Source organism: Hakea prostrata, chromosome 5 (assembly GCF_041222555.1).
Source record: "Hakea prostrata isolate BN-2017 chromosome 5, UWA_Hpros_2, whole genome shotgun sequence".
NCBI classification, from domain to species: Eukaryota; Viridiplantae; Streptophyta; class Magnoliopsida; order Proteales; family Proteaceae; genus Hakea; species Hakea prostrata.
The window spans coordinates 51,688,495-51,712,684 of record NC_142604.1 but is presented as its reverse complement, the minus strand read 5'-3'; the positions used below and the strand labels follow the sequence as shown (position 1 = coordinate 51,712,684).

The 24,190-nt window shown below is 37.8% G+C and overlaps 2 protein-coding genes and 1 pseudogene across 2 annotated transcripts; 1 reads left to right on the top strand and 2 right to left on the bottom strand.

The window, feature by feature from the left end:
• Positions 1-1,188: 1,188 nt before the first annotated feature.
• On the bottom strand, positions 1,189-3,910 carry LOC149016463 (L-type lectin-domain containing receptor kinase IX.1-like). Its single transcript, XM_089154593.1, has 2 exons — positions 2,955-3,910; positions 1,189-2,883 (listed from the first exon to the last, which is right to left on the bottom strand). Exons 1-2 carry the CDS (start codon positions 3,849-3,851, stop codon positions 1,618-1,620), a joined length of 2,163 nt encoding a protein of 720 aa, XP_089010719.1. The 5' UTR covers positions 3,852-3,910; the 3' UTR covers positions 1,189-1,617.
• A 4,591-nt stretch (positions 3,911-8,501) lies between these two features.
• On the bottom strand, positions 8,502-10,748 carry LOC149016462 (L-type lectin-domain containing receptor kinase IX.1 pseudogene; annotated as a pseudogene).
• Positions 10,749-15,106: 4,358 nt separating this feature from the next.
• Positions 15,107-15,649, top strand: LOC149016461 (uncharacterized). The gene has a single exon (XM_089156759.1). It carries the CDS (start codon positions 15,107-15,109, stop codon positions 15,647-15,649), a length of 543 nt encoding a protein of 180 aa, XP_089012885.1.
• Positions 15,650-24,190: the final 8,541 nt, after the last annotated feature.

Sequence of the window (24,190 nt, the reverse complement as noted above, 5' to 3'; positions counted from 1 at the left end):
AGAGGATCTCCACTTGTACAATTCTGGGGCTTCTTGAGTTTAAAAATCTTAGAAGAACAAAAACTATATAGGTGGTGCTCAGGTTTTTTGTAGTGGGTGAAGGAAGAAGATGGGTGAAGGAGAATCCCTTCACCTAACTATATGGGTTTTGGGATAAGATATGGAAGTAAAATTGTAATTTTTTTTTTTTTAAATTTAAGATAACGATACCATAGTCATTTCATGTTTAAAATACCACTCCTGTGACTATTAGCTTCAACAAGACCTAGACATAATTTTAGTAACAATAAAAACCCAACCGAATTTTAGCACAAAGGTAGGAACTCTAGCATAAAGTTCTCTATAAAAAAACATAAGGGTATGTTCGTCTATGATTGTGTGTCCTTTATTGAGACAAATGCAAGATTTCAATTTTTTTAATGGGTTAAAAATAACTTGGGTCAACCCTCATGGTCCAAATGAAAATTACCAAAAGAAAAAGATAATTTTACTCCAATAAAGCTATTCGCTTGGAAAAAAAAACATAACAAAGAAGAGGTCTAGAGCTTTAACCAAGTGATTTTAATAATATCAATCAAGCGGATCTGACTCAACAAGGGGGTGGAGACAAGTGCTGATAGCTTTTAGTGAAGGCTTTTCATGAACAATTGGCTGGATTGAACAGAACATCCCATGAAGTTTGCAGGTCTGATGGAGAATTGCATCCATGACGTTGAATTTCTTGGATTGGCTAGCTTGTGAACGTTAGTGGAGTAAGTTGTGTGGTTTGATTGAAGCCCTTCTAAGTGGCCACCATGTCATAGGTCTCTAAGGCTCACTGTGGATCTTTGTCACGTTGATCATCAAGATGGTGGTTTCATGAGATATGAACTCGGATTTTTGTCTGCAATTCTTGTATTGGAGATTGTTAGGTTGGAGGGTCTAGTTTTGGGGTAGTGGACTTGAGATATTACAGAGCAGAGATCCATAGAAGCGAGGACGAAGACAATAATGCGTGATCTTAACTTCTATTGAAGTAGGTGGAAAGTACTCAAAACTTGAAAGGGAGATATAACTCAATTGATGGGGATTGCAAGCTATCAATATTAAGTTGCATAGCAACTGCTATAATATGAGACTATAAGTTACAGGAGAGACAGGTCCATAATCATTGAAGTCCAGAAAGCACTAACACCTTAAAGTTCAAATTACATTGGATCAAACGGATCCAAGTTAATGCTTGCACATCATTCGTTCTCCCAGTTACTCTCTCTCCAATACATCCCTATTTCTCATTCTGTATCCATAAAAAAATGGATATTGGCAGGAGGATTCTTCTTTTAGGTTAAGTCAATAGAAGGACCACGCCTTATTACTATGATGATCATAAGAATGTCATCTATTATGGGAATACCTACACAAAGAAACTCAATAGAGGGAATGGCACAGAATCCAAAATACAATCACAATATTACAACGATTAGAGTATCCTACTAATACAATGATATGCTAGGTTTTAAGAAAGAAACCTAAATGAGAAATGCAACACAGAAGTACATCAGAGTTTTTTTTTTTTTTTCTTCTTTTCTTCAGGGGGGGGGGTGCAATATTTATGAACATTAGACATTAGATATTTACTTAACGTGGATTACTCAAGAGTGATATAGTAGGAGAAGATGAATCAACTGATGACCTGTTCAACTTGGACGAACTAGTGGTGCCGCTACTGGATGAAGGTTGAGATGATGTAATTGCAAATGTAGACATATTGAAAGGAAGAGGGGGAATATTTGTGGGCACAGGTATCTTAGGTGGAAGAATGGGCAATGCAGCATCAAATTGGAGAACATGATTGGCTTCTTTAATGGAAGGTCGGTGTTCGGGGTCTGGATGAGCGCACCATAGGCCAACAATTATCAGACGCTCAACTTGTCTCTTATCAAAATCCATACCTTGACTTGAGTCAGCAGCTTCAAGATGCTTTTGTGATCCATAGAGCTCCCAAACCCAGTTTACCAAATTCACTTCATTCGGGTCTTCTCTAGTCTCAATTGGCCTTCTCCCACAAGCAATTTCTAAGAGAACAATGCCAAAGCTATAGACATCAGATTCTTTGGTGGCCTTACCACTATTTAAATATTCCGGAGCCATGTATCCGATGGTACCAGCTATATTGGTTGTTTGTGTTTGTGGTGCTGTAGTATTGTCTCCTGTGTTACCAGCAGCAATTATTGTTGCTTGTAGGTACCCCTCCTCATGTTCCACAAGCCTAGCCAAACCGAAATCCCCAAGTTTAGCATTGAAATGGGTATCTAGAATTACATTGCTGGATTTGATATCCCGATGAACAACGCATTGTTCCCACTCGTCATGCAAATACTGCAATGCAGAGGCCAAGTCAAGAGATATTTTGTACCTTCGATCCCATGCCAAGGAACCCCTATTTCGAAATAGATGGAAGTCCAAACTACCATTCGACAGGAACTCGTATACAAGAAGTAGCTCTCTCTTTTTGTGGCACCATCCAATAAGTTGCACAAGCTTCCTATGCCGCAATCGACTAATGATCCTCACTTCAGACGCATATTCCCTTGTCCCCTGTTTAGACCCTTTGGAGATCCTCTTCACAGCAATATCCTTGTTGATATCACTCAAGAAGCCTCTATAAACCCCTCCAAATCCTCCCTCTCCAAGCTTTTGTTCCTCATCAAAGTCCCTAGTTGCTCGAGCCAATTCAGCGAATGTAAACTCCCTAGGTCCCATCGGCACATCTAATATCACATCATCATCATCATCATCTTTTGCTCTGCTTTCTTGTTTCTTTCTTCGCATGATAAACAAAAATAAACCCAAGGCAGTAATAACCACGCACACCTCCACCAACAGCCTCCGCCAGACACCCAATCCCAATTTTTCGGGCACTTCCATCCCTGTTGGGGTTCCATTGGGTCCCTTCCAGTTATTGGTGGTTGTGTGTCATTGGAATTATCAATCACCAAACTTGAACTGAATTCCCAGGAGTTGAGCTGATGTAGCTCAGAGGATTTTCCTGTGCTTGCAGAGAAGCCAACAGTTACATTTTCTGGAAGATGTTTCCTCAGATCAATAATATAGTCAACGCTACAAGTCTTACGAGAAACAGATTTATTAGCACAGGTCAATACCACACTCAGGTTTTGGGAACTTGAATCATAACTAACCCATGCCTCCCAAAGTTGACTTTCATTTCTCATTTGATACCAGAGATCATAATCACACGAGGTATTACTTACAGATGCAAGGGAAGAGATGTCGATGCCTATGTGATTGCTATCTGGATCCCATGTATTCTGATAAGTGTCGAACTCCACTGCAATAATGGAGGAATTACTACTGGTTAGCGTAGTAGTACTGTCATCTGGTGCCCGGTTGAAAAGACCAAGACCACCACCAACATTTTTCCCATTGATTACGGAATTGTTGGGAGCAAGGAAGAAAGCAAGCCCATCTCCATAGCATGTTTTACAGTCTGTTCTAGCATCTCGAAAGGTGAACGAGAAATGGGAAGTGAAATTGGTTTGGTTTCGTGTCTTCTTGTCCCAGAGCTGAACTGGAGTATTATAAAACACCCCACCCGCACTATCAGTAGGATGTATCTCCAGTTTATTTCTTGTGAGGTCGATTAATGGACCAGAGACCGTTGCATCTCCCTGGGTGATGATGTGTTGAGATTCTGATCCGTTGAAACTAGAAAAATTGAAGCTCAGTGATGTTGCAGGAGGGACAACAATCACGACAAGCAAAAGCAAGAAATGAAGCGAACCCTGAAAGAGAGTGCGATACATCTTTGAAAATAGTGGATATTTGCAATTCACCGATGGGATGAGAGCCATGATTTTGGTTAGAAGATTTCTGGAACTGAAGCTGTATACACATTGTATGGATGCTTGACTTGGAGAGATAGTGGAGAGAGTCAGTCAACTTATGGGTAAAAGGAAGTAAAGGACACCGATCAGTGGCTCTAAATTTTAAAGCGTGTCGGCACCTTCTTCCACACGTTTGCTGAAATTGAAAGCGTGTTGGCACCTTCTTCCACACGTTGGCTGAGAAAGGGTAAGAGAGACGAAGTGATTGGCACCTTCTTCCACGCGCATGCTGATACATTCTGGGTTGATTATTCTAAAGCCATGATCTTGACCTAGATTTTGATCTGGACCGTTTGTAGCATTGAAGTCGAGCTCTATGTTCTCCTCACATCCCTTAGCATTCGTTTAGATTGTTAAGAAACGGGTTCTCTTCGTAAATAAAAATAGTAGAAATGTGGGAAAATTAAAATTGAACTTCAATGTTGCCTTCATGATTGATTGCCACGAACAGCATGAGATTCAGGGGTCATCAGAACTGGGTTTGCTAAACTTCAACTCTGTTTATTCCGGTTTGGTTTTTTCCAAACCATGTTTGAATGTATGTTACAATCAAACCCAGAACTCCAGGAGGATTGCCATAACGATATCTATCACACAATTCAAATTCTGAGCAATGGGGGAAAAACTTCAAGACAGTTTTACCAACTAAGATGTAGAACGCCCATATCTCTGGTAGAAAGAAAACTTCCATTATCGTATCTCGCCAGAGAATGTGGTTTCTGATTTTTTTTAAATGGAAATTTTACTTACCAATACCAGTTAAACCGTGCCCATTCGACACTTTTACCCTTTTGTATTCCATAGCAAATTGTATCTATAGAGCTACATTAACAGCTCCACTCTTTTTTAAACACGTTAGAACTTTATTTGAATTGTAATCAGGACCTTTATTCAGTTTATAAAAAAAGAAGAAGAAAAAAAATTTCGATTAAGTTAACTCTATACGAACCCTACCCAAATTAATTGTTTCAACTTTCAAGACATTCAAATATGACTTACACATTTGATGGAAACTCTGAATTTGCTAACATAAAAAGGAGAAAAGATTTTGTTTGATTGCATATTTACTTTTCCAGGTTCAATCACATTGGGTGATGACCCTGATGGTTCAGCTCCCTAACTTCAGAGGCAAACAGACAAAACGGATGACTAGATATTCCAACAACTTTGAATTATTTTTTTGTTTTTTTTTTTTATTAGAAAAAAACTTGTTTTTAGTGCTGAAGCCCACAAACCTTTGATTATTTTTTGTTTGATTAAATGAATGAGCAAAGGCCAAAGGCCCATGAAGAAGTGAAAAAAAATCTTAACTATAAAAAAGATGGGATATACCATCAAGATCTCACCAATGAGAGAAAATATGCTCTTTACAAGAAAATTAGCAAAGCAATTTCCTTTTGAGAATAGAGTAAAAACTAATCCTAATAGAATTGTGCTCTTGGCATGATGGAAGATCCTATAAGATAAAAACTGCCCAAAGATAATTAGAATGTAACTGTAAATAAGAAATTCCAAGTGAAGAGACAAGAAGAAGACCTTCTTAGATAGCTTGAAGCTCCACTAGGGTCGTTGAACTGCTAATCTCATGTCTACATTGAGCTGCCAAGAAAATCTCAATTGAATCCCAAAAGATAGAACCACTATGAATTTATTAATTAGTGAAATCGAAATTCTGAACTTTCTTATCTTTAAAATTCAACTTTGTTAGTTTAGTTGGTGTTTTTGCTTAATTCTTAGATTATGTTATCAATTAAATTATTATTGAGTTGGATAACAACATAAAGGGTGTACAATGAGCGAAGGATGTGCCAATCTTCTTTTGAAGTGGGAAAGCATACACGACTATCCAGGCCAAGTGGGTGAGTGGGTCGGACTTACTAGGTTTTTTCAATTGCAAGTAAGAGTCATGATTAATGGTGATTATGATTTCCTATCCCTACAAGAAAAGGAAAGGTAGAAGAGGAGGGATTTGAACTCCCAATACCGTAATTCTTAACCACGTGCTTTGATCTTCTGAGCTATTGGCCTCACCCTATCTCTATTGAATCTATTCTAGAGAGTGGAGGAACCTTTCATTTTCTTAGTCATTTTGGGTTAAAATATAAACACGTCATTCTTATATAGAGAAAATGTGCATTCTAAGGTATGAAGTGGGATAAATTCAAATTTCCCCAAGAAATTTTGAATAAGTTGATCTTTTCATTTTTCTTTTGTTTTTTTTTTTTCTTTTCTTTTCATATTGAATAAATAATAAGAATGAGAAATGTTAAACATTTTTATCATCCTAGCATCGAGCTATTTTTCAGCAACTTGTAGGTAAAAGAAAATTCCTTGGTGCTTCAAACATTGGAGTCATAATTTTCTGTTCATATGATATATGTTGAAGTATATACACTTAGGATATTTACTGTTCACGACACTATATCTACTCAAATGGTTCCTTATTCTATATCTACTCAAGATGTGCTGATGGATATTATTTGTGAAAATCTTTGCCCTCAACTTATGGCATTCTACAACAATATCATTACCTATCTTTACATATAATGCCCATTTTACCTTACCTACTTGGTCCGCAATAACTCATATTGTCTTTTACCTACCTACTTGGTCCACAGTATTTAATATTGCCTTATACCTACCCATACTTTACCTGTTACTTGCCTTCTTGTGAAGCGTTTATATGGACTTTGGAGTTACAATTTTGAAGATCTAGTGTGGATATTTCTCCCTATTACCGGCATTATATGGATAGTGTCTTTGATCCTGCTATACTTATGGACTTTGTTCATCTTCAACATCGTCGATTGTTTTCAATATTGGATGGTTCTATTGACATGAAGAATTTAAGTTGGTGTTGATTATCTCCTGGGTGAAGTTTTCTCAGTGTTTATTGACATTTGCCATTGCTACACGATTCAAGATTGGTGCTACTTTTCAAGTTTATTCTTATTGTGCAAGCTGAAGTTTTCTTTGTGTACACTCCAGCTTGAGGGGGAGTGTTGAAGTATATACACTTGGGCTATTTACTGTTCACATGAATAGTGTCATGAACAGTAAATAGCCCAAGTGTATATACTTCAACAATATACAATGAAAAATCTCTTACAGCTAGAGGGAAGCACATACGCAGTCAGGTTTCTTGATAAGAGCAACAAAGCGAAGGACAAAATTCAAGGGCCTAGTTAAATTGGCCGATCACAGTCACTGTCAATTAAAATAGAGGTCGAAAGGGATGTTCAAGGCCATCTGAGTTTCAAACTTCAGTAATATTTTGGTGAATAAATGCCTAAATTGAGTGTAGATGCTCTCCCCTCAACTACCTGTCCTCCCATATCCCAACCTTCACACATGAGCTTGCCCCTTACCACTACAGACAGTCTATCTCAATCTCCACTCTGTAAGTATTCTCTTCCTTTTGATAGTGATACCATATTTATAAAAAAGAACTACTTATTAGAGGGGACTGCTAACTGATTAATTGTAGATAATAGGTTGTGTTCTCCTACGCGTAGCACTTGCAGCCAATGATCTTGACATAGATTTTGATCTCGACCGTTTGCAACACTGAAGTCGAGCTTTATGCTCTCCTCACATCCCTTTAGCATTCTTTTAGATTGTCAAGAAATGGGTTCTCTTCTTAAATAAAATAGTGAAAATGTGGGAAGATCACAATTTTCTACCCACAATCCTAATTTTGCTAGCCACTCATATATAATTTTTGGAATAGCTCAAACTGTACAGAATTTGCTAACTATCTATGTTTATTATAATAACTACCTATGTTTATTATAATGATAATGAAATCATGTATGGAATTTATATTTTATAGAATTACTATTGTCCTCCTTATTTCAGACCAAGTAGCAAATTGAATTCGATCGAATTTGGATACAACTCTTTCAAGTAGCGTGGACTACTTTGCTGGAACAAGTGGGGTCCAACAAAATTTGAATGGAGATCTTGATCAGTTGGTTGAGCATCAAGTGGGACCATGTGGGGCCCAACAAATTTCGGTTGGAGATAATGATTTGTTGGTCAAGAAAAATTTGGAATTGAATTTAAAGTTGGTTACAACTCCTTCAAGTAGCATGGATTGTTCCGCTGGAACAAGTGAGACCCAACAAAATTTAAATGGAAATAATGATCAGTTGGTTGAACATCACGTGGGACCATGTGGGGCCCAGCAAAATACGGATGGAATTAACGATCTGTTGGTCCAGCAAAATTCGAGTAAGCTCTCATCTCTTGGTCTTTCTCTCTCACTTGGAACAGGTTCTTTTTAAATCCAACGCTTCCCTATTTCTCATTCGGAATCCATAAAAATTGGATATTGGCAGGAGGATTCATCTTTTGGGTTAAGTCAATAGAAGGATCATGCCTTATTACTATGACTATCATAAGAATGTCATCTATTATGGGAATACTACACAAAGAAACTCAGTGGAGGGAATGGTACAAATACAATCACAATGTTACAACAATTAGAGTATCTACTAATAAAATGATATGCAAGGTTGTAAGAAAGAAACCTAAATGAGAAATGCAATACAAAAGTACATTGGAGAGTTTTTTTTTTTTTTTTTCTTTCCTTTTTTTAGGGGGCAGGGGGGAGGCTGCAATATTAATGAACATCAGACATTAGATATCTACTTAACGTGGATTACTCAAGAGTGATATAGCAGGAGAAGATGAATCAACTGATGACCTGTTCAATTTGAACGAACTAGTAGTGGTGCCCCTGCTGGATGAAGGTTGAGATGATGCAATTGCAAATGTAGACATATTGAAAGGAAGAGGGGGTATATTTGTGGGCACAGGCATCTCAGGTGGAAGAATGGGCAATGCAGCAGCAAATTGGAGAACATGATTGGCTTCTTTAATGGAAGGTCGGTGATTGGGGTCTGGATGAGCGCACCATAGGCCAACAACTATCAGACGCTCAACTTGTCTCTTATCAAAATCCATACATTGACTAGAGTCAACAGCTTCAAGATGCTTTTGTGCTCCATAGAACTTCCAAACCCAGTTTACCAAATTCACTTCATTCGGGTCTGCTCTAATCTCAATTGGCCTTCTCCCACAAGCAATTTCTAAGAGAACAATGCCAAAGCTATAGATATCAGATTCTTTGGTAGCCTTACCACTATTTAAATATTCCGGAGCCATGTATCCCATGGTACCAGCTATATTGGTCGTTTGTGTTTGTAGCACTGTAGTATTGTCTCCTGTGTTACCAACAGCAATTATTGTTGCTTGTGGGTACCCCTCCTCATGTTCCACAAGCCTAGCCAAACCGAAATCCCCAAGTTTAGCATTGAAATGGGAATCTAGAATTACATTGCTGGATTTGATATCCCTATGAACAACGCATTGTTCCCACTCTTCATGCAAATACTGCAATGCAGAGGCTAAGTCAAGAGATATTTTGTACCTTAGATCCCATGCCAAGGAACCCCTATTTCGGAATAGATGGAAATCCAAACTACCATTCGACAGGAACTCGTATACAAGTAGTAGCTCTTTCTTTTGGTGGCACCATCCAATAAGTTGCACAAGCTTCCTATGCCGCAATCGACTAATAATCTTCACTTCAGATGCATATTCCCTTGTCCCCTGTTTAGACCCTTTAGAGATCCTCTTCACAGCAATATCCTTGTTGATATCACTCAAGAAGCCTTTATAAACTCCTCCAAATCCTCCCTCTCCAAGCTTTTGTTCCTCATCAAAGTCCCTAGTTGCTCGAGCCAATTCAGCAAATGTGAACTCCCTAGGTCCCATCGGCAAATCCAATATTACATCATCATCATCATCTTCTTCTTCTTCAGCTTTGCTTTCTTGTTTCTTTCTTCGCCTGATAAACAAAATCAAACCCAATACAGTAACAATCACAGCAACACCTCCACCTACAGCCAATCCGACTGACGCTACCATCCCAATTTTTCGTTTCCGAGTAACTTCTATTTGTGGTGGGGGGAAGCCAGTCTCAATAATCTCCAAACTCGAACTGAATTCCCAGGAGTTGAGCTGATGTAGCTCAGAGGAAGACCCGGTGCTTGCAGAGAACCCAACTGTTACATTTTCTGGAAGATATTTCCTGAGATCAATAATATAATCGACGCTACAGGCCTCACAAGAAAGAGATTTGTTAGCACAAGTCAATACCACACTCAGGTTTTGGGAACTTGAATCATAACTAACCCATGCCTCCCAAGGTTCACTATTAGTTCTCATCCAAGTCCAGAGAGAATAATTACATGATTTATTACTTACAGATATGACGGAAGAGATGTCGATGCCTATGTGACTTGGATTTGGATCCCACTCCTCATTCCAAAAGGTATCGAACTCCACTGCAATGATAGAACTATTTCTTGGTGTTGTAGTAATTGTGTTGAAAAGACCAAAACCACCACCCTTGTATTCCCTATTGATTACGGAATTATTGGGAGCAATGAAGAAAGTAAGCCCATCTCCATAGCATTGATAACGAGATGTATCGCAGTCTGTTTTGGCATCTCTAAAGGTGAAGACGAAATGGCTAGTGAAATTGGTTTGGTTTCCTGTCTTCTTGTCCCAAATCTGAATTGAAGTATTATAAAATACCCCACCCACACTGTTAGTAACGACTTCATCCAGTCGATTTGTTGTGAGGTCAATTAATTGATTAGAGACCGCTGCATCTGCCACCGTGACAAGGTCATGAAGTTCTGATCCATTCAAACTGAAGCTCAGTGATGTTGCAGGAGGGACTATACTGACAACCAAAAGCAAGAAGTGAAGCGAACCCTGAAAGAGAGTGCGATACATCTTTGGAAATTCCAATAGTAGATATTTGCAATTCACCGATGGGATGAGAGCCATGATTTTGGTTTGAAGATTTTTGGAACTGAAGCTGTATACAAATTGTGTGGACGCTTGAGTTAGAGAGATGGTGGAGAACGTCAAGTCAAGAGCAGTGGTTTTGATTTTGAAAGCGTCTTGGCGGCTGAATTTGAAAGCGTATTGGCACCTTCTTCCACACGTTGGCTGAGAAAGGGTCAGAGAGATGAAGTGATTTTCACCTTCTTCCCGAGAAGCAAGCTGGTACCTTCTGGGTTGATTATTCTGAGTTGATAACCAAAGGTGAGAGGAATCTAAAAAAACAAACGATGGGAATTGACTAAGTTATAGATAGAAGGTGAATAACAGGGTTCTTGGTGTGGTAAAAGAAAATTCCTTGGGTGCTTCAACATTGGAGTTGTGACTCTGTTTAGATGATATACAATTAAAAATTTCTTACAACTGAAGGGAAGCAAATACACGCAGTCAGCTTTGGACAAAATTCAAAGGGCCTATGTAAAATTGCCCAGTCAAGGAAGAAAATTCCTTGAAAGGGATGTTCAAAGGCCATCGGAGTTTCAAACCTAGTAATGTTTTGGTGATTAAATGCCTAAATTGAGTGCAGATCCCCTCTCCTCAACCACATGTCCTCCCATCCCCCAATTCTCACACATGGGCTTTATCTCAAGCCTTATGTGATTGTGGGGGGATTGGAGGACGGCCTACCTTGGTGGAGAGAATCTCCACTCTATAAATATTCTCTTCGTTTTGATAGTAATATCATATTTATAAAAAAAAATAAAAATAAAAAAACACTACTTATTGGAGGAGACTGCTAACTAATTGTAGTTAGAAGGTTGTATTCTCCTGAAATTGTTTGGGTGCTGCGCAATTAATGAGCAACACCTGCAGCAAACGGTCAAGATCAAGATCGAGATTTCAATTTCGACCGTCCATTTTCAAAAAATGTGTGTTTTTACACTTTTGAGAAATGAATAGTCGAAATCTCACAGTACTAAAGTCAAGCTTTGTGCTCTCCTCACCTCCCCTTAGGATTCATTTAGACTATCAAGAAATGGGTTCTCTTCATAAATGCATAGTGAAAGTATCGAAAAAACACAATTTTCTACCGCGATCCTAATTTTGCTAGCCACTCATATTTAATTTTTGGAATAGCTCAAGCTGCAAAGAATTTGCTAACCACCTATGCTTATTATAATGAAATCATGTATTTGCATTTTGTACTTTATAGAATTACTATTTTCCTCCTCATTTCAAACCAAGTGGCTATTAATTGCTAGTGTACAATGACCATTTTGTCCTTTAAATTTAAGTATTAAAGTATTGTTGTGGAGAATAAAGGTCCCGACTACCCCCCCCCCCTCGGGAGAGATACACACCCCTCTCGGGAAGATGTATCTCTCCCTCCTCAAAGGTCCCGACTGCCTCACTTGAGAGAGATACACCCCCTTAGGCAGGCTCATTTCTTCGTTGGAGAAGGGTCCCGAGTGTCTCACTCGGGAAAGATATATATCCAACTCAAGCAGTTCTCAGAAGACTGTCTTGACCAAGTCAAAAAGAGTTAGTTACGCATAAACACCCAGCATTTCTGTTCCGAGAATGGGGGAGAAGAGTCAGCGAGATAATGGCTCTATCTGCGACAAAGGAGGAGCCATTATTCCACTACTCCACTCACTCCTCAACTATCGATCCGAAACTTAAGGAATCGCCGCCTCCAGGTAACCTCTATATAAACCCACATCCTACATGGAGAAAGGTACGAGAACTTCATCTGAGTAATTACTCATTACGTTCTTGAGAACTCTCTCAAGAACCATTATTGTTGTCTAGGCTGACTTGGGCGCCGGAGGTGGTTCCCTCGGCCAAAACTTGGCCGGACCGTTCTTGCTTTCTTTGTGTGTGCAGGCATCCCAGTTATTCCACTTGGCCAGAGAGCTCTTAAGAAGGTCATCTCAACATCCGGCCCTCGAAGAAGTTCTAGACGCAACAACTATAAAGCTCATTTTATCCATTATCTAAATGAGATATATGTACCACTTTGCCTTCATTGCAGAGCCATGAAATTGAGAAAAGATGAAATGGGTTACGTATACAACTATACAAGTGCTAATGAATGAAGGCTTCTGGGTGTCCCAGGTAATTGGCTAAGTTAACTTAGAAAGGATTCATTACTTAATGCAACTACACAGTCGTGTGGTGTGTTCTCTGCCTTTTATTTCTTTCTGAACCTTCATTAATGAAGTACAGTGGGTTTTGTACCAGTCGTCTTCCTCTCAGTCCTCATGGAACGCATGGCTCATAGGGAATTCAAATTGGAATTCGAAGATTTTGATTCCCATCCACTTTCTTGCTTTTCAATCACTATCTAGGGTTGCAACAAGACGGGATTGGGTTGGATATATCACTCTATCTGCAGGAGTGATGCACACTCACTACCAACTGAAACATCATTGAAAACAGTAATCATTTTCACCCAAGCATTAGTTTAGAAACCTATTCCTTTCTCCTCAATACAGAATATAATTACAAAAGTGTCTTGTTCATACAGAAATATGGGAAACAACTTCAAGCTCCAAAAGCGCAAATAAAACAAGACATGCAATCCAAATGTACATCAAAATTTTTAAACAGAATTTTTCTTTTTCTTTCAACTACACAATCGTGGTGTGTTCTCTCCGCCTTTTGTTTCTTTCTCAAGCTTCATTAATGAGATGCAGTCATTGCTGCATGCAGCCAATGGTGTAGATTACACCACGTAATCAAAATAAAATCGAACGGTGCAGAATCAAGGGGCCGGAGTTTAATTATAAATACTATTTTTATTTTTACCTTATAAGGTTTTAATAGTTTACTAATTTATAAAATCAAACCCCTCCATTTACCCGACTCTTAAATCTCTCTATTTCGTTTGATTCATTGGTTGCGGATGCCAAACCTGGAGGAGACCCTTTCTTCAATGGCAAGCTACCCGCTGCCACCTCCACCCTCATCTGCTCAATTCTATCTTCTCATTTTATTCTTATCACCATGTCACCTTAACCTCAGCCGTCATCCCTGTAAATCTCAATCATCACATCCCTAATTACATCCTCTTCACTTCCTTTGCCAAAATATACTCTTTCTTTGCATATTTGCCTGCTCTCATTGGTGTCAATCTCACTCTAAGAGATGAAATCAACATTCCCAAGATACCGACCCTACACAGAACATCTTTATCTTTGTTTCTTCTACCTAATCCCTTCACTCCCAGTCCATTCAAGATGATGAATTAATCGTGATATCAAATGGGATTCTCATCAACACGTTTGAGTCATTAGAGCCTTAGACAATGGCAGTGTTGAATGAGGGAAAGGTAAGAAAGAAATGGGCTACCGCTGGTGATCCCAATTGGGCCACTAATCCTATGAGAATGCAAGTCAAAGCTACGTGAATCATCATTGATAACAAAATTGTTGGATACGTAGGAGAAGGGTTCGGAGTGGTTGCGGATTCATTTGGGTGGTGAAGGACAGGAAAGTGGATAGAGAAGCGGAATACATAGTGGAAGAAGTGGTGGGAAAGGAGTTGATGCAGAGGATTCTCAAGGACACGAAGGGTTTGGTGGTGAAGAATTGGGTGGATCAAGAGGCGATACTAAATCTCGTTGAGGGACTTCGTGAGTCAGGTAAATAAAGGCTCCTAACCTTCTCCGTATTTGATAGATGTGGAGACCTGGTGACCCATATGAGTTGTTACCAGCAAATGATGGCGGTAGCTAGGAATTTGGATGAGATCTTGTTCAGGGTGTTCGGGTCTCACTAATAGGAGTAGCCCAAAAGTGGTTCTCGAACCTACCCTCGAGAAAGATAACTGATTTCCATGAGCTCGCCCAAAAATTCATCAGTCAATTCCAAAGTGGAAGACAAACTAAGAAAATCGAAGAAACTCTTTTCACTGTCAAACAAGTAAAGAATGAGTCCACTTGGGATTAGCTACAGAGACTCAATAAGGTGACAATGGAGATTGAGAATCTTGATGAACATGTAGCGAAAACAACCCTTTTTACAGGACTTTCTAACAGGCTTTTTTTTGAGTTGTTGCTACAGGACATGCCGACCACCTACATCGAACTCGTTCAAAGATGTCAAAAGCAGGCAAAAGTTATAGAAATTCTTGATGCCCGACAAGGAGAGGCAAAGGTGGCCCACCAAGGAGCAAAAGGCTCTTGAAAAAGGTCAGGGTTCGAGAGGACAAAGCAATGATCGAGAGAACAAGGGATGACCATGTTGGAGACAACATTCGCCCAATCACGTTGAATACACCCCCCCCCCCTAAATGTTCAACGATCAGATATTTTGATGCAGATCAAGGATCGGAACATATTAAGATGGCCGCCCAAAATGGCTTCCAAACCCAAAGAAAGAAACATTAACAAATACTTCCAATTCCACAGGGATTATGGACATTACATTGACGAATGCAAACATTTGAAGGCAGATATTGAGAGATTAATATCTCAAGGGCATTTGGCAAGTTATGTGAAGTGTAGAGAAGATGATCAGAAAAGGAAAATAGCTAGTGAGAAAAGAAGGGAACGGTCGGGAAGTAAAGATCATAGACCTGAAGCTTCCAACCCAAAGAAAGGAAAAGAGATGGTGGGGGCAAACCAATCCTCGATCCTCACGACATTTGGAGGATCAGAGCTTGAATCACTCAGAAAGCTAAAGATGAAGTCAAAGTTCATGGGATCAAGGGAAGTAATCAAGAATAAAAAAAGACCAAGCTTTAAGGGAACAATCACATTCAACAAGGGAGATGAAAAAGGAGTATGTACACCTAATGATGATGTGATCATGATAAAGGTGGAGATCGGTCGTCGGGAGGTGCACCAAGTGCTTGTGGACACAGGATCCTCGACAGATCTTTTATCCTATGAGGCATAGTATAAATACAACACTTGTACCGTGCTTGGATTTGTAACCAAATCCAACCTACATCCAAAACTGGATAGCCCTGTACACCCTCTCTCAACACACACTCTCAACCCTTGAAGAGTTTCAAACCCACTACTCCAACATAGACACACTTCACTCAGCTCTCAGAACTTTGAACTTGATGAGTTCTCTCGCTCATTTGCATTATCTTTAGGCAAACCCGGGGAGGAGAGCAATTAGAGAAATTTCTCTCATTAGTTGCATTTATCTCTTGCAATTACTTCTCCCCCTTCAGCCCACCTTTAACACATGGTTTTCCTCCTTGTCAACAAAGAGGGTTGAGAAGCAACAAATTTGGTGTATCTTCTTGTGAAGAGGACACAACAATTAGCTGGAGAGGCAACAGTTGGCAAGGACACGCTAGGAAAATTAGTTACAGATTTGCCACATATCGGTGATCTCTAACAGTTAGTTAGATCTAGATAAGGATTAGGTTTCTGATCATCGAAAGGACTGAAGGAGACTAATACCGGTGGCGAATCAACAGTGAGAATAGAAGCTGCTTGTTCAATCAATCTAGCAGAAGGAAACAGATGCACAAAGATTGGAACCAAATCAGACAAAAGGAAACAATTCACAGAGATAAGCATTAGAACAGCCATGATCGTGTTCTTGTTCATGATGAAGCTTATCCACATACTTCTGATCACATCTATGATCTTCATGATCTAGTAAACCATAGTAACAACAAAAGGAAGGTAATCTTTCATACTTCACCTGAATCATAAAGAGCACCGCACCATGTCGCCTAACCGGAATCTGATAAACCAAAGGTTGTGAGACATCAATCTCAACTCTACAGTGAAGATATTCATGGATCTCACCAAATTGAACTCCAAAAGTTAAAATTCCTTGACTAGGATTTCCAATCTGAGAAGCCATCTTCCGAGCAAAATCTTCAGAAAGAAGCTCATTAGGTATGCCGAGAAGCTAGATCCAAAAAACAGCAGAGGTTAAAGGTGGATCACCAACCACCTAGGGACCAAGAAGCAACATATTTCAGCAACAGTCCAAGGTTTCACATTCTGAAAATTAACATCGTGATAGAATTTAAAAGAAACTTATTATTCAAAAGTGGAGTAACATCAACTCCCTGCTTAGTGTTCCAGCATCGCAGCAAAGCCTCTAGAGCAAAGATGATGGAAGGCTAAACAATATGCTATTGTAAATTAAAGTAACAAAAACAACAATAATGGATTAAGCATTCAACAAACAAACCACAACATACACACAGGAATTTTGAAGGTGGAAAAACCTGCAAGGAAAAAAACTACGGGGACATTATCGGAGTCCACCAAACTTCCACTATCACCAAATGATAATAATAATGGGATACACAATCAATATCCCATTTCTAGATAACATTAGAGGAACACAAAGTCACAACTACATCATCAAAGAAATGGAAATCTGAGAGAATGGAGAAAAGTCACCATTTCCTTCAATCTGGGATAGAATGATATTCTGACCGTTGGATATGAAGAGCTAGATGCCATGACCATTCCCTTCAAATTTTATCTCATTCCAGCAATGTTTCACCGTCAGATTCGTCAGAGAAAACTAGAAACCCTTTTCTTCTTCCTCCCGTTTATGTTTCTATTTCTGTTTCAGAAAGAGAACGAAGAAGAAGAAGTTACATCTGGAAGAAAGAGAGCAAACTTCCATCTCTCTGGTATATCCCGATTAAAATTCGTTGTGATCTGGAAGCTAGATCTGGAGTCGCGAACTTGAAAAAGAAGAAGCTAGATCTAGAGTCGCGAACTTGAAAAAGAAGAAGCTATGTTGGGTTTAGTGATGAAAATCACTTTATCTTTGTTTGAATTCAAATTTGAATTTGGTGGGTCCCACTTAGTGTTAAACATGGGTAGGTGTTTGGTATCATTAAGAGGGCCTTGGGAGAGGTAAATGGTGAGAGAAAAAGTGAGTTTCTAGGGACTTCTAAAGTGGTTTTTGTCCAAAAACGGGATTGGCTTTGTTGGTCTTCTTCTTCTTGTGGTTTTGCAAGAAAAATGTTTCTTCTCTCTTATGTTCTTATCCATTGCAACTCCATTGAAGCTTGAGCTTGGATTGAAAGGTTTTCTTCAAGAGCTTAAGGTGGAAGGGTATTCTAAGGAGCTTTGAGAGGTTATGTGACCGGTTGAGGTAACATTGTATCACATTCAAATCTTGTACTATTTTGAAGATTAAAATAGTGAAATCCCTCCCCGTGGATGTAGCTAATCTCGAATATTTCGGATTAGTGAACCACGTAAAATTCTTGTGTGTTGTTTGCATTTTTTTTTCATTCTTGTGGTGGTTTGTTGTTTATTTACTTTGTGATTGTCTTTCAATTTATATTTGCACAAGATCCTTGGTTTATTTTGTTCATTTGGGTGATTTGTTTAATCATCGGTTCCATGGATTTGGTCTTGTCTTCTACAAGCTAGATCTAGAGTCATGAACTTGAAGATGCTCGATTTGGAGTCGAAAATTAATTTCTGGGGTGTTCAGGAAAACACACACCCAGAAATACAATTCGGGGACTCTTTTCCAATCTTTGCTTGTATAAATAATCAGTCTACTATAAAGATACTGGCACCAAAATTGGGGTCTTTGGCTTTTTTATATGGTATCGCATTTAGGTGAAGACAGTTATACCTCTCTAATGTCCGGTGAATCCTTCAAATAGAAAAATAAGAAAGATCTGAGTGATTACTTCTTTTCTTTCTTCTCCTCAGCTGGTAGTGATTAATCCTTTAGAGGATCTCGAAACTTTCTTCTATGTTTCAATTTTGGATTCTTTGGGTTTTGTTGTTTAAATCTCTTTAAGGCATATATGAGTACACATCTTTGTGTTTCCTCCATATTTCTCTCTCCTTTCTCTTAAATCAGCTATTGATAGGATTGTTAATCAGACCAGACATCTCAGATCTACTCCTTTGTTTTTGTTTAAGATCTCAAATCTACTCTATTGTTGACTCTGTAAAAAGAAAAAAGTAGTCTGATTATTGTATACCTATTCGGAAAAAACCATATACACTTCCCCCACTACCAACACCAAGAAAAAGAAAAGTAAAAAAACCAAAACCGAGCCAACGAGGTGCTGCCGACGGCCCTGATTTGGCCACGTCAGCGATGTGAGAATGAGTGGTTAAAATTTAAACATTCAGGATTATTTAAACATTCAGGATTGATGTGTAAATATTAATTTTTTTTTTTTACATTTTAAAGGATTTAATTTTATTAATTTACAAAACTAATTCTCTTATTCACTCGATACCCAAAACCGAGCCCACGAATCTCAGATGCTCTTCCTCTGTACCTTACCAATGGCAGCTTCTTCACACTCTTCTTCTCTGTTGCTTACTTCCTTCTCCACCATTGGGGTGACAAGATCAGCAGTTCCATCCCTCTCCATTTCGTAATCTTTGGTGAAATTGTAGCCATTTTCTGCCTCATTGCTTCCTTCATCTACTTGCTTGGTTTCTTCGGTATCATTTCGTTCAATCCTTTCAGTATCTTTCTGATCTCACGTCAATACGGTCCATGAGGGGAGGACACAACATTGGCAAAATCATAGCCAAGGAGCTTTCTAGCGGGCACCCCGCGTAGCAAAAATCCTGTCATTGATAGTAAAGCAGTTCTTCACCGAGGGGGGCCATACCCCCGGATTTTTTAAATTTTAAGCAGTTCTTCACCAAGGGGGGCCAAACCCCGGATTTTTTAAATTTTATACGAATTCCCTTAATTCTCTTGATTTTTCCTGTTTTTTTTCTTATGGTATGTGAAATGTCACTATTTGGCCCCTCAATATTGAGAACAATTTTTCAATTTTTTAAAGTAAAATAATGGATACAAATATCATTCCTAATTAAAAATTAATTCCTCAATCCCTATTTATTCTCCCCGCTCTTATCTCTCATCTTTTCTTCCTATTTATTCCCCGTTCTTCTCAATCCCTATTTATTCTCCCCGCTCTTATCTCTCATCTTTTCTTCCTATTTATTCCCCACTCTTCTCTCTATTTATTTTCTTCTGTTCTATAAACGTGGATAAATGAAATTCTAAAAAAATATCTTATTAGGTATTCAAAAATCAAAACGTCAATCGTAATTAGAAACTAACTCTTCAATCCCTATTTTTCGTCTCCTCTTTTCTTCCTATTCATTATCTTCCCTTTCTTTTTTCCTATTTATTTTCTTCCCTTTCTATAAGGGTGGTTTAAGAAAATTATCATTTCTTTTTTTTTTCTTTTCTATTTTATTATTCTTTTTATTTGATTTTAAAAAACCATTAGTTGTTCCCCAACAAGAATGTTATTTGGCTTTCATTCTTCGCCCCCCTCCCCCCCCAATATTACATCCTGGTTCTGCCCCTGATGTCAAGCATCTAACATTGTGGATTGAAATTTTCTCTTTTTATGTGGGTAAAGGATCCAAAGTGTGAGACTTGCAAAAAACGGATGCTTGGAAATTTAACAATTCCTCGAGCAAAGGAATGAAAACAGACCACTGTACTTGCAATCAACCAGGCATTCGTATTAGAATCAAAGGATTTACATTTACCATAGTAGAATCCACCATTAGATGATCAGCGATAAACAGAACAAGGGGTTTTTTTCCATTGGGTAGTAAGCCAATTGACCCCTGCATATCTTCTTTTAAATGGAAAAACAGTAGAGGACAACTTACCAAAATGGCATACGGATGAAGGTCTTAGAGATCAAATTAAAATAAATAAACAAACGTCAAGGTGAGTTGATAATAATACAATTTTTTTTTTTTTGGGTAATGATGATAATAATACAAATTGAATCATATCCATATGAAAAATAGGAAGGGGATCAGAAATGCGGATGAACTTTTATTAGGTTTTTATAAAATATGATATACATTACATAAAATCTACATATTATAATAAAATAAAATTTTATTTTATAAAAATTACTGAAAGAACGATGCCTAGGAATATTAGAGATGTTTCAATTAACAGAATATGTCTCCAAATGCATAAAGTCTTCGAATATTAGAGATGTTTCAATTAACAGAATATGTCTCCAAATGCATAAAGTCTTCAATTATGGTTTGGGCGTCTTGGGGGAGGGGGCTATTAGGTTTGTGAAGGATAAACCTCAGAGTCTAATACAACATCTAGACTATCCAACCCCTCTGTTGGCCGATATGACAACCATTGCTTCTCTGGTGAGGATATGCTTAAATGACTACTTTCTTCCAATGATCACATATTATAACACCCTTCAAGTAAAGAACACTCAGTCGATCTCATACACAAAAAACATGGCCGCTATCCGATCTCTAGTTCATGGATGTTTTTCATAGGAGTTTAACACATTGAATAAAGATGCTTGCTTCAGTTTGTACAAAGAAACAAAAATAGAAAAGGAATTTTCTTTATCAAGGTATATGTTTAAATTTATGGGTGGGTTTAAATAAAATTCAAATTTAGTTTAAATTAGATAACCTTTGGATTACTTAAATGCCACGTGGTACAATGGTACAATCCTATGAGGGAATTACAGGGAATTGTAGGGAAAGGAATTACAGAAGATGTGGATCCCAAAAAATGGCAAAATGGCATACGGTGGAAGGTGAGTTGATAATAATACAAATTTTTTTTTTGGGTAATGATGATAATAATACAAATTGAATCATATCCATATGAAAAATAGGAAGGGGTCATAAATGCGGATGAACTTTTATTAGGTTTTAAAAATATGATATACATTACATAAAATCTACATATTATAATAAAATAAAATTTTATTTTATAAAAATTACTGAAAGAACGATGCCTAGGAATATTAGAGATGTTTCAATTAACAGAATATGTCTCCAAATGCATAAAGTCTTCAATTATGGTTTGGGCGTCTTGGGGGAGGGGGCTATTAGGTTTGTGAAGGATCAACCTCAGAGTCTAATACAACATCTAGACTATCCAACCCCTCTGGTGGCCGATATGACAACCATTGCTTCTCTGGTGAGGATATGCTTAAATGACTATTTTCTTCCAATGATCACATATTATAACACCCTTCAAGTAAAGAACACTCAGTCGATCTCATGCACAAAAAACATGGCCGCTATCCGATCTCTAGTTCATGGATGTCATAGGAGTTTAACACATTGAATAAATCTCTAGTTCATGGATGTCACAGGAGTTTAACACATTGAATAAAGATGTTTGCTTCAGTATGTTCTACCTTGGATCTCAAGCAATGCCATTCATGGTTTTTGCTAGGGTAGCAAACTTCATATACAAACAAATTAGAACTCCAGGCCATTTATTATTATTTTTTTAAGGAAAGGTAACTCTATTAAATTAATAAAGAAACATTAGAAGTTAAAATGTCTTATCATTTGCATAAGACTGAAAAATATTCACTAATGTTTAAAGAAGAGCATTAGGACTTAAATAAATTTTCTACGTGAATTATACAAAGCAAGCCAAAAAATCAACATAATAGTTTACTTCCCTCACAAGATGTTCAAGAATGATTTTTATATAGACCAAGTAAGAATGAAAAATCATAACAAGAAGAACCCAAACGATTTATATTAAAATATTCATGAATACATTCATCCTTTTCTACCCAAAAATAAAAAATAAATAAAACACAGATAAATTTTTTTGACCTTAGTTCAACTAAACCCTAATGAAAGACGAAATTCCTTAATGATAAAGGTATATGAAATCTTCCTCCTCTATCTTGGATGACATGCCGGTAAGGATGATGTCTGCAACTAGTAATAGGACTAATAGTTGTTCCTCCTTATGTTCAGGACCGATTTTAATAGAACTCCTAATTGAACAATATAGGCTAGTAATAGAACAATAGTGATAATTGTTAATAAGACGAGTTTGACCGTCTTCAACGTTTGATCTTTTCTGGTAAACATCACATCTAGAGACCTGAGACAATTGGAGACGGAGGTCTTGATGGTGAAAAGTTTTGAGTCACGAGGACGAACACGACTTCTTCCCTTGTTGCTAGGGTTGAAGAAGTACCGGTTGATGAAGTACCAGTAGAAAACTGTGAATGCGAACAAAGTGAAGATCTGGGCACCTTTGGACTGCAAGATTGAAAACCAGCTTCCGATTCCAAACAAGCCACAGAGCTCAATCCAGCTTGGAATCAAGCGACAGAACTCAATCCAGCTTCTGATTCCAAAACAAGCCACAGATAAATCCAAAATAGCCAGAGACTATTCCTAAAAAGCCAAACAAGCAAGAGATTACCAACATATCCGGTATTTGTGGCTGGTTGCTCTCTTCCTTTGGTTTCATCTCTTCTTGCTCCTGCACTTCCTTTGATCAGAGAGAAGAGAGAGATCAGAGAGAAGATGAGAGACCGCTGTTCAAGTTTATATAGAGAAACCCTGTAGCGTTGAAGTGGTTCACGACTCCTCATGATTTGTGCTAGTAATTTGAAGTTGGTTATTAAACTAAATCATGTTTTGAACGGCTGGATTTAATAAAATTTAGGTAACGTGTATCCAACGGTGGATAGCAAAATCCAAATTTATGAGAACTCTCACGCTTAACTGTTTTGAGTTATTGTCTAACTGCAGGTTTGACTTTTTCAGGTATTGTGATCACATCTAAACTCTTTTGAAAAAGGGAGAACAAAAATAAACTCTAAAAAAAGATCCAAATTAGGTTTCCACCCGATGCCTAATTCTTTGCTAGTGGGAGATAAAGAGCCACAGTTTATTTATTCTATATTTTTATTAAGCTTCTTTTTCCAAAATAAATTTATTTAAGGGGCAATATCTTTGGATTTGCTACTTTCCTAGGAGGAAATTTCCACTTGAGTACCAAATCAAAGATGAGTTGCCACACGTAAACATTTTAATCTAAATGCATCTATTGATTTATCTAGCTTTTAAATTAAAATATTCCACATGGATATATCCTATTAAGACTCCTGTGATATTTCTTCAAGGGAGCTAGAGGATTCAAACTTGGCAAAATCCTCTCCTTACATGGAGAGGAAAATCTTCAATCTACATAGTTGGATGCTTGATGCACATTCTGATTTAAAAACAAAATCATCATTTTTACAAAAGAAGAGAGAAATTTTATCTCCAGTGTTTGACCCACTTGACATTAAGTTTAAATTTTGAATTCTTCAACAATTTGTGATCAAGTTGAATGCTAGATTTGAAGGTTTCCGTCTCTTTTTCACATCTTAGTAGGGATGTAAACAGATAATCGAAAATTCAAATAGTTGATTTATGTTTGTATCCGTTCAAAAGCATCAGACTTTGATTTTTTCAAATTTGAATTTGGATGACCCGAATTGGATGGGAATTCCATTTAAATTTGGATAATCGAACTAATATTCGAATATGTCAATTTCAAGTCGGATACCATCCGGATTTGATTTGACAAATATTATTTGTGATTCACAGGTTAAAGTTTAATTTTGGAGAATACATCATTATCCCTTCATTAATTTTCATTTATAAGCTACCAATAATTACTCTAATC

What these genes read in the sequence shown, in the direction of transcription:
- LOC149016461 (XM_089156759.1), top strand. Translation starts at nt 15,107, where the DNA reads ATGGCTTCCAAACCCAAAGAAAGAAACATTAACAAATACTTCCAATTC.
- LOC149016463 (XM_089154593.1), bottom strand. Translation starts at nt 3,851, where the DNA reads ATGGCTCTCATCCCATCGGTGAATTGCAAATATCCACTATTTTCAAAG. An exon ending in TGATTGATAATTCCAATGAC is followed by an intron (nt 2,884 to 2,954) that starts ACACAACCACCA and finishes GAAAAATTGGGA; the next exon opens with TTGGGTGTCTGGCGGAGGCT.